The 11742-nt window shown below is 28.9% G+C and overlaps 1 protein-coding gene across 1 annotated transcript; it reads right to left on the bottom strand.

The window, feature by feature from the left end:
- Nucleotides 1-339: 339 nt before the first annotated feature.
- On the bottom strand, nt 340-2160 carry LOC135960382 (membrane-bound alkaline phosphatase-like). Its single transcript, XM_065511660.1, has 3 exons — nt 1787-2160; nt 675-1689; nt 340-601 (listed from the first exon to the last, which is right to left on the bottom strand). The coding sequence occupies exons 1-3, from the start codon at nt 2156-2158 to the stop codon at nt 420-422; spliced, it is 1569 nt and encodes a 522-aa protein (XP_065367732.1). The 5' UTR covers nt 2159-2160; the 3' UTR covers nt 340-419.
- Nucleotides 2161-11742: the final 9582 nt, after the last annotated feature.

The following is an 11742-nucleotide window of genomic DNA, read 5'->3' on the forward strand; positions in this document are numbered from 1 at the left end:
CTGATACCCGCAGATTTTTTTTATCAAGAACACATCTCTTGTGGAACGCATTACACACTACAGGGAAAATTTGTTCTTTAGCCGTACTGTACGTATGTGGAACAAACTTCCTGCTAAAGTGTTTCCTGTCATTTTCAATGTTAGAAAATTCAAATCGAATGTCTACTCCATCTTTTTGAACATGCATTTTTTTCATTAAAAAACCTTTTATCAAATGTCAGCAGAAATTCTACAGGTTGAAAAAGTTACCAAGAGTTCAGTTCACCAATATTGTCATTTCATAAAATGTTCAAGAAATTCAAGACACGCAGATGTTGTACCCAGAAATTCTCAGCTTGATTGGTTAAGAATATTTTATATTGGTTAGATTACATAATAAATCAAACGACAAATTTCATTACAACAAAAATCAATGATTCCTACTTTTTCCACTCGAAAGCTCGCTCTCCAATGCCAGCAGCATAGGCCATGAAATGTGGTATGGAATTTTGCTGAATCACAGCACCAAATAAATGAGCAAAAGGACCCGAGGCATAAATACCCACATCATCGCCAGCATGAACACCTATAATGCTGGGTATTTGGCTGGGATGAGTAGAATCTATTTAAAACAATTACAAAAGAAAATCAATAAAATGTTTAACAAACTCAAGAAACATAAATACACCACCCACCTATATCACCTATTAAACCCTCCAAATCCAAAGATTTACCGTGCTCATCCAAATACTGCTCGGGTCCCACAGCATAATTTAAGGTGGCATATTTCCTGCCATTACTATCAACATCATGTTGATTGACTCCCAAAATAGGGGTACCTCGACCCGGATAACCGGCTATACTCAAGGGATGAGCATGATCGGATGTTACCACAATTAGAGTTTCTTCGGGATCGGTTATATTGAGAGCCAATTCTATGGCCTTTTCAAATTCCAAAGTTTCATCAGTACTCAGACCAGGTTTATTGAAATGATTGCCGTAATCTATTAAGCCGCCTTCGATGAAAATCACATAACCCTTATTATTCTTTTGTTTTAAGAACTTGAGAGCCACCTCTGTCATTTCCACCAATCGGGGTTGTTTGGTATTATCGGCATGGGCATGAAAATCCATTGCCTTTGAGGCAAATATACCCATAATTTTATCTGTCTCATTTACATTTAAATTTAATAATTCACTAAGATTGGTGACTAAAGCTCCTTTTGGATGCATATCTTTCCACAGAGACAATAAGTTTCGGCCATCTTTGCGTTCTCCTTTATTTCCATGGGCATCGTTCATAGTGTTGGGTAAAAATTTTCCCATACCACCACCCATCATTACATCTAGATTACGACCTGGTGTTTGTTTAATAAGCTGTTGAGCCATGTCCATACAGATGGATGGATCTTGTTGGGCAGCCAAAACATCAGCATCACATTCCCAGAAACGATTAGCCGTATGGGCATACATACCCGAGGGACTGGCATGGGTTAGAGTGGTGGTGGTTATAAAGCCTGTGGACTTACCAGCTTTCTGGGCCCAATCGGCTAGAGAACTAACATGGTTTTTGGGATCCATGCTCATGGAACAATTATTGTACTCTACATTGGCTGACACACCAATTGTCATGATGTTGGCCTTTACACCGCACAAGTAAGCGGTGGCAGTGCAGGCGGAATCGGGTACCTGAGCATTAGAACAGTAGGTCTGTAAATAGAAGCAATTGCTTTTAATCAATTCTGCATGGAGTTGGGCCTTTTGTTCAAACTTGTATTAAGTACTTTGTTTTTTCTTTAATATTCACCTTACTCAAACCAATCCAAGGAAACTTTTCAAAACTCAAAGCATCCTCTTCTCCCGTATTACCCTTCAATTGGCCCTTTCGTATTCGTGCAGCCATCACTGTTGTTAACGACATGCCATCACCCAAAAAGAATATAATATTTTTAGCCAGATTGTAATTCGGCACCCTACTCAAACGCATAGCTAACTCTCTTTGAGCCAAGTTACGCCAAAATTCAGGATCTTTTTCTGCAGGCGGAGTGTGTTTGCCAGTTGCTATATTTTCCAAAATAAAACTGTTGACATCAACATGATTCCTTAAATGTATATCTTGATCCGTTAAGGACAATACAATATTGATATTTATAGCCAGTAAAATAATCTTTAAAAACATTTTGTTAACCACATGCCCTTTATAAGATTCGCGTTGCTGAACTGTGCAGTTTTTAATATAATTTAAATTTCTTATATTCTTTTTTGTTGCTTATGTATAGCAAATAGATTTTTGGCAATGTTTTATCACTTAATCTTTTTATTAAGTATTAAAATTTATAAATTCTTTATCTTGATAAAGTAAGAAATGTGTGCGACCGATATTTGTTGGATTCCAGATGAGGCATTTAACAATGTGGCAGTAAACTTTAATTCATTTTTATAATTTTGAGTGAAATAAATTTTGGCGAGTTTTTATCTTTTAATTGTAGTGCAATTAGCAATGTTTGTGGGGGTTTATTTGATGAATTAAATACTGAACCGTAAGAATGCGTCTTAAGATTGAAAGTACATATATATTGAATATACAGTAGTTTAGGGATAGCATTTAATCGAAATTTTTAATAATCGCGACTTAGCAGCTCCGTTAATCGCGATTATCGATTAATAGCAGTTTCAGTTTTTCACATTTTTATTACAAAATATAAAGAAATATATTTTATTACAGAAACAAAAATAATACTATTCAAAATTATACATTAATTAAGAGTTTTGAGTAATAAAGCTGACAAAAAACTTTTAATGATTGATAACTAGAGATGCTAATCGGGTCTGATTTTTAAAAATCCCGGGGTTCGGGAAATCTAAAATCCCGAAAATTATAAGAAAGAAACGTACATAATTATGTCTTTACAATTGAAAGTAAATTTTTTATTTAGCAATTCATTTTTATTAGCCACTAAAATCATAAAATACTTGCATGAGTACATTATATAAGAAGAAATAACAATAAAGTATGTACATTAGGTCGGGTCGATTTGTATGGACGATCAAAACGTAAAAAATCGTATAGCAGAAACGCAATCTACGCAAAATTCTATGAAATTATCCCCAAGAAACCATAGGTCTAAAATCAAATCCTATCTTGCGCATTTCGTCTTTTATCCAATAAAAAAACTATTAAAAAAATATATATACTGAAATATCATTGGATAAAAGACGAATTGCGATAGGATTTGATTTTAGACCTCTGGTTTCTTCTTAGAATTTTCCGTAGAATGCGTTTCTGCTATACGATTTTTCGTGAAAAAATCGACATACTGGTGAAAAACCGTACTTTAGTATAAAAAAGTGTTTATTTTAAATAGCTTCTTAAGAATACTATTGCATCTATGGTTTCATCTGCCATTCTGGAACGAATTTTGTTTTCGATATATGCTGCTGCCGAAAAACATCTTTCACATTGGTAAAGCCGTTTGCAAATACTTATAACAAATCTGCAAGTATTTTCCTCTTGTTCCTTCAGAAATAAAATGATCTATTTCTTTTGCAAGTTGAAAATCTACATTATAATTTGGTTTCGTTACTGTTATTTGGGGTTTTTACATTTATTAATAATATCTTTTAGCCTTTTAGCAATCGAAATATTTTCATTTTGTTCGAGCTCCTCATCTGAGATAAAATCAATTTCATTTGAAGAGGGTTTAAATTGAGTTTTGTTAGATAACTTACAAAAAAATGTGAAGAATTGATTTTCCAGAGCCCCACTCTAGGAAAACCAAAAATACCGCTTTCCTTTATTAACTATGTTGTAGCAGGAGTTGAGCTTAACAACTTTGCTGAACATCACTTTGCGATATTCGGGCATGTAGAATGTCTAAATGAATGAAAAAGTCATACAAAAATGACAATTTCCCCTATTTATTTATGAGATTCCCCGTTTAGCATCTCTATTGATAACCTACAAATCCGTGAAATTTTTTAATACTAAATTAAGATAAAAAACAGTTAAGTTTTTTTATTAAGAAAAGAAATGTACAACCTGGCCATGAGCGCCACGCTGGTAATGAACGAGCTGATTCTCTGGCTAATAGATGTGCCGGACGCTCGTTATTATGTTCTGAAACTTTCTTTGGCATCCCTCGTGGATACACTATGGCCAGATTTTGGGGTAATTTACCAGGACTTAGACAGTCCAAAAAGTTCTTTACGCTGTCCAAACCTAAATCTCAAGTGTTGGTATCGCTCGGATAGTGTGACTTGAAAATAAGTACTGGATTATTGATATTGTTAAGAAATTGCACTAACAATTTGAATTTAACGATTTTATCGCTGCTAACATGAACATTAAAGCTGTCGAAAGCTCTGGAAGTGGAACCTTCTAATTTTGTCCGTTAGATAATTCATGTAGCTTCTAGAATGTGGCACTGTGACTATAAATAGGTACAGCAAGTTGCAATTAGTTTAGTTTATCATAGGCGCTGTTAGAGCAAATATCAACTGCATTAACAATGTATTCTTGTACATTATAAAGTGTCTAACATAAGTGTGTGTATACAAATATTGACTATTAAAATTGTTGGACTTTCATCATAAAACTTTACGTTTATTGCTACTATGTCTTTCCAAAATTTAATTTCAAAATATTCTAAGTAAATCTCAAATTTGATGGGTATTTTAATGAAATCATAAGACTCTTTGAACAAAGTTAAAAAAACTGACCGTTTGTTTTGTGTATACATTAATTGAAATATCTTCATCAAAGAACACTAATTTATTCGTTTTATGTAATAAAACAAGTTTCCCGTTTATTATAAAAATTAATTTAAAATGTAATAGAACATAATCATATTTAATATTTATTAAATACTAGTTGACCGCCCCGGCTTCGCCCGGTAGCCTGTTCCAACCCACATAAACCTGCCTGTTCTTATTTATTTGCAAATGAAATATATAAATTTGTACTGCATACTTTAGGGAGCTTTTTTATTACAGTTGAATGGAATAAAAAAAATGTCCATTTCATTTTTATAAGTCAAATATATAATTAAAACTGAGTTCTTAAAATGTTTTTTTAATCGTAAACGCTATATTACCATTAATTGTTGCTATTAATCGCGAATATGATTAAAAACGATTTACAATCCCTACAATGGAAGTTTTCCAAACATTCATATAAAAGGTGACAATTCAAAAAAATTATTATGAAATTTTGTATATGTATTACTTATTATTAACAGTAGAAACAAGAATATAATTAATTAATTAATTAAAAATTAAAATATTGTCTTGCTCTTTTAGTGACTTAGTATTTTGTTTGATATCAAAGAGAACAGTATTCCATTTCTGTCTCGATCAGTTTAAATGTTTTTTTTTTGTTTGGAAAATTGCATCTTTTGCTCTGCCGCTAATAGTTCGAGAACTAATTTCCAATTTTAGATTATTGATAACCTCCCGTTCTGATAGAACCTGTCTCACGAAATTTTGTATAATTTTTGAAACTGCTGATATAATAATTAAATATTTATAAAAGGTAGTTTTTTTGCTTCAATCCAGTATTATAATTTGTTTATTATTTTGGTTTAACATGATTTTTGAAATAACATGATTTTTATATAATTTTCTTAAATATTCTGTTTGTTTTATTCTTCTTTCTTGCAGAAGTTTAAAAGTTTCCATTGTTTTGTAAATGCTAAGAATTATAAACACATTCTTTAAATGTATTTTTGTTAACTTAAATGCTTACAAACGCTGAAATTGCCTATATTTTAATAGAAAATATTACATTTGAATTTATTTAGAAATGTATTGGGTTAAATGTTATGTTTTTGAAAACTGAAATTAAGGAATATATTTTAATACATATATATAGAAGTTCTTGATTTTTATTAACTTTGTTAGCCAAATAATAATATGTTTAATAAAAAGTTAGGTACCTATGTTAAGTTAAGATTTAAAATATTTGGCGCATATTCATAAACGATCACCAAGTGTTAACTTTTTTAAGTACCTATTTAAGTTATTGACAATTGGTTACTTTTAGCAAAATCGATCAAAATATTAGCGATATTTTATTTTCTCTATATGTCAAAGCAGTAACTTTGCTAGTTATGAATTATGAATAAGATCTACAACTATCTATGAACTATTTTTTAGTTTCTCTTTTACTAGTTCCGACTTTAGTTATGATTTCTGAATATGCGCCTTTGTGCATACAAAAACTAAAGTTAACAAATTAAAATCTGGAGAAAATCAATTCAGTAAATAATCTATAAATGCATAAAAATTATTTTTTAAATAATAAACTCACCTAAAATAGAATTTACTTTACATACTTTACATATGTAAGTATGTATTCATTATATTATTAATTTAAAATTAAATACCCGAACCGATTACCGTTTTATTTAGAGAATTGGCAACTCTATTATTGCTTCATTATTCAATTGAAAACAACGATTTTGTTTGTGTAAAGAAAACATAAACACTTCATCAAGGCGAATTTATACAAGGTGGAGTCAGTCAAACAGCTGATAATTTTTTTTTTCGCTTTTTGGTTTTAACAGTTGTCAAAGCTTGTTTTTATATTTAAATATCTACATATTCTAATCGTATTAACAAAATATTTATTTTTTACATAAATAAGTAAAGCCCTCACTATACAATTATCTACACTACATTAAGTTTTAATACATATTTGTTTATTTTTTCATTTTTGTTTTTTGACATTTGTTAAGACCAATTGTTGTATTTGTAGAACTGATAGCACCTTGTATAAATTCGCCTTGCACTTCATTTACTAAATGAAGTTCATTTCTTTTATTGCTCTGCTTTTACTATTTTATTTACTTTTTACTCATTTTCTCTTTCCTGCTTTTTCATTGCGCAAAAACAATAACAAACAACAACAGCAACACATTTTCAATGCACAGAATCACGCGACTCAACACACACAAACTCATGTGTAAAGGGCTTTTTTTTGGAACAACAACAACTAAATATAACAACAACAAAATTATTGCATACACAATTTAGCAAAGGATGATTATTTTGTTTTTAACTGATTTTGTTTAATAAAAACATGATTTTAACACTGATTATTTATAATTTTTAATAACTATTTTATTAAATTATATTAAGACATTTAATACTTTACGAATTTTGTCAAATATTTTCTGTACATTTAATCACAAATGACAAGACAAACTACAACGACGAATTTAACACGAACGATTTTAGAAAAGACCGTGAATGAACTAAAATGTTTGACAAATAGAGTAGAGTTGCCAGGGAATGAACATGATATTAATTTGAGGGCAAAGAGCCTTAAGGTAGGGGGACATATATGAATGAGCTAATCAAATAGAGGATACAATTTATTATCCATATTCAAAATGAATATTTAAATGGATAAAATATTTATAAAACAAAATTTGTTTAATAGACCTTTGATAAATTAAAACAAGTAAGAAAGTATTGTTAGTCAAGCCCGACCATATAATACCATACACTGAGTATGATACTCTTTTAAAATTTCAATAATTTTTTTTTGAGTGATTTTCGGAAGTGATAGTTATATGGTAGCTATGATTTATTTCTATATGAAACATCTTTCTGTTAAATGTTATAAAGATGCCAACATTTTTATGAGTTTTAAGAGTATTCAAGTGATTTTCGGGAGTGGGCCTTATATGGGAGATTATAAAGGTATTATGTATTACTGAAATGCTATTATTACAAACATCGATGCTCCCAAGGTCTAAAATTGTTCTCTTGAAGATTCTTGGTACAAGTAGCAATATTTAATTTCAAGAAAATTATAGACAACATTTTTAAAAAAATTTCAATTGAAAATTGTTTTTGTATATGATTTAAATATAAAAATTTTTTGATAACCATGACAAGTTTAAATATGCACAAAAAAATAAAAATAAGCACATTTTCATCACTTAAATATTTAATTATAACTTGTTAGTTCTGCCATGATGAAGAATAATAAACTGTATTGATTATTTATTACCTTTATATGTTACAAAAAAACGTCAAAAAATAAAAGTTGGTTACAAACATGATTCTTTACTTTTACTCCCTGTCTATACCTGATAAATTTTTATCGTGATAAACATCAAAATCGTTGTCAAAATAAAAAATCATCAGGTATAGTCTCCATTTATTGGTATTATTGCTTCGTTATGACAAAATTGTTAATGCTTTTGCTCAGACAACTTTGTCTTGACAACAAACGTCATTAATTGTTATGCTAAATATTTGTCAAGTATAGACAGGGGGTTAAGAAAGACAAACTCAAAGATAGACAAAGACTTAAAACATACCTATATGTATACACAAAAATATATACAGACTCAAAAGTGTGTAAACGCCACAAATTATTTGATTTTGTTTTCAGATAATAAAAATCTAAAATCGATATTTATATCGAAAAATGTATTAACATGGGTTAAAGATGTTCAAGTAAAAAAGTATATTATTTTTGTTAAAGTTACGGTACAGTAGAGCACAAACATTTCTAGCAACAAACAAATTTAATCTCTTTGTATTTTTTAAAAAAAATTTGTATAGAGGTCTATTTTTTATGTATTGGTGACATTTGACCCCAGATATGAAAGGGATAAAAATGTCCTAGAAACCAAAAGCACGAAATCCACCACGTAAAACTGTTAAAAATTTGGATTTTAATCCTCATTAAGTGGTTATTAGAATTGAAAACCAGATTTTTAATTTTCTGAAATATTGTTTAACAAAAATTTAAAAATGTAGAATTTGGTATTTGAAATATGCATGCAAATTTATTATTTTTTTTTTTGGTATCAAACTGTAATAGGTTATCGATGTCAGAAAATGTTTCTACTTAAACATCTATTAAAAACTATATTTAATTGATTTTTTTTAAGTTGCTGCTAGGCTCAAAATTTGAATCTAAAAATTTTGCGACCTCTTAACGTTATCCGGTTCTGCCAAAATTTTCAACATTTGGTGTTTAGATGTCGGTTAACAGTTTTATATCTGGAAAGCATCAAAACCTAAAAAAGCAAAAAAGAGATCTATCCTTTTGCACACATTAGCTTCCAAATAAGGTCAATCCAAATAAACTTTTAAATTATTAGTATCAAGATAAACAAATTCAGTACAAATACCATATTTAATTTATAACAAATAATAGCAATAAGCTCAATATATGATTTATCATCTAGTTCACTGTGATATAAAATAACAAGATAATAAAATTAATGCAAATACATAATTATCAAATCTTTCTTAACTTCGTCCTCATTAAATTACCACTAAAGAAATAACTTGATTAATACAATTATTTGGCTAATAAATTACTTATAAAGTATGTAATAACATAATTAATAAAATCCTTTTTTCTAATAACATCCCACTGTAATGGCAACTCTGCTCTCTTGGCCAAATACATTTTAGTTTTAACGCGGTCACTACTCAAATCGGTCGTTCTAAATTGTCATCCGTCTGTAAGTGTTTATTAATTATAGTTAAAGTGTTGTAAATCATACAAAATGTCAAAAACTTAAACTTCTTAATGTAATTTAATAAAATAACTATTAAAAATTATAAACAATCACTGTTAAAATCAAGTTTTTATTAAAGTAAATCAGTAAAAAAAAAGTATTCTTCCTCAACAAGTTGTGTATGCAATAATTTCACTGTTGTAGTATTTAGCGGTGTTTAGTTGTTGTTGTTGTTCTAAACAAAAACCCTGTACACATGAGTTTGTGTGTGTTTGAGTCGCGTGATGCAGTGTATTTGAAAGTTTAGTTGTTATTGTTTTTGCACAAAGCAAAAGCATCAATGAGGAAGGAAATAAGAGCAAAATGTAAATAGTAAAAGCAGAGCAAGAAGAAAAGAGTGAAGTTAATGTAGGAAATGAAATTTGTGTGCTTTTGATTTTGTTTACATAAAGAAAATCTTTGTTTTTAGTTGATTGTTAAAGAGTAGTAGAGTTGCCATTTGTTTAACAAGTGTAAATGAAACGGTAATCGGTGCGGTCGTTTAATAAACATAATTAAGATAATTATCAAAATATGAAAAAATATAGCGTTTATTTAATAGGTGAGTTTCAGAGATAACAAATTTTATATTATTTAATTAATTTCTTAATAATCCTTAGATAAGTCAATACATATTTTATTTATATCGTACGCTTAGTGTGTAAATTTGCTAAATCCACTTAATTATGAAAATTGAGATTTGAATACAAAACTGTTGAATTTAATTCTAAATACAAATTTAAAATAAATTCTAAAATTTTTAGAATTGGTTAACCAAATATTTAGGGTTTTTAAAATGTTATGCCAAAATTTACGTGTTTGGCTACAGGTGGGAATGGGTATAATGTTTTCCCTAGTTAGATAAATTCAGTAATTTTAGTTTTCAAAAACTTGACCTTTTACCATTGGTATTTCGCCTTATTAATTGCATATAAAGAAAAGTCTTCATTGTAATGTCAAGCACTGTTTGTCGCGTCAATCAATAGAAACCCACATTATTGTTCTTTAGGTTAAAAAAAAACATTTTAAAAAATTATGTTCCAATTCGAATATGAATTCAAAATTTTTTGTCGCATTCTTGATCCCATTTTTTATTAAAATTATATTGGAAATAGGTAAATAAAACCTTTTGCACTAAGGGTATCGAAAACTGGAAATGAGAAAATAATTTTTTTTCAAATTTCTTTATTTTTTGAATGTACGAATGTCGCGTTCTTTTCCATGGTAATGCCCATATATTTAGGTAATATTTTATTCAGAGTTCTTTAAAGCGATCTGTTGTATCTTTTGTAATAAGAAAATCAATAAAATTCATATAAAATTTATTCCATTCTTAGACTTTCAATTAAGTATTTATGTAACATCACCAGATGCATTGATACTTTTAGTAGAGTGTGTGTAATAGATACATGTATTTAAAAAGGAATTAAACTGTGCTACAGCGAAACAATTTATCGATAAGCTACTTGGACTACATCAACTTATTTTTTTGAAAATTTAAAATAATAACCGCAGAATATATGAATAATTTTTATGGATAATTGTAGATTTTTTTCTACACTTTTAAATTTTGAAGCCTATTTAGTTCATAATTATGTTTGAAATTACCATGATTTGTATAAATATTTATAATTAATGAAATCTGTCACCTGATTCGATTCTAAAATACTAAAATTGTGGTAGGACCTTTTCAGAAATATTTTGTACCTCCCAAATTTTGAAGTCTGGTGGGTGTCTATATAAGTTTCATCTCAACCAAATTGTATAACATTCTTACTTATTATTTTATAGCACATTGTAATTAAGCAAAAAAAAAATTCCAGCAAAACTAAATCTCTTGGTAGAAAGTTGTTTCGCTATTTTATCTAACAAAAACAATAACACCAACAACAATGTAAATGTTAGTTTATTGTTACAACAAGTTACTAGAAAAAAATAAAAAAACCAAGAATGAATGAAAACAAACCAAACAAGAAAAGTACTTTTGAACAAAGTTTTCTTTTCGATTCGGTTGTGAATGCGCAACCAACAAAACGATAAATATAAAATATTTAAGTTTTTTTGTTTTTTTTCTTAAAGACACAAGACAAGAAACCGATGCACTTGTGGTAAAAGAAATTGTTTAAACGATTTTAACACTATAAGGATAACTACAAATGAATCAAGGAGAACAATAAATATTTCAGGCAATTGCCAATGCATATATGTACATAAATTTATAATGTGTTTTTATAAA

The sequence above is a fragment of the Calliphora vicina genome, chromosome 5 (assembly GCF_958450345.1).
Source record: "Calliphora vicina chromosome 5, idCalVici1.1, whole genome shotgun sequence".
NCBI classification, from domain to species: Eukaryota; Metazoa; Arthropoda; class Insecta; order Diptera; family Calliphoridae; genus Calliphora; species Calliphora vicina.

Excerpts from the sequence above, each read along its gene's own strand:
- LOC135960382 (XM_065511660.1), bottom strand. The coding sequence starts at position 2,158 with ATGTTTTTAAAGATTATTTTACTGGCTATAAATATCAATATTGTATTG. Across the intron at positions 1,690-1,786 it reads CTTGGATTGGTTTGAGTAAG|ACCTACTGTTCTAATGCTCA; the intron begins GTGAATATTAAA and ends TTCTATTTACAG. Across the intron at positions 602-674 it reads GGGTTTAATAGGTGATATAG|ATTCTACTCATCCCAGCCAA; the intron begins GTGGGTGGTGTA and ends TGTTTTAAATAG.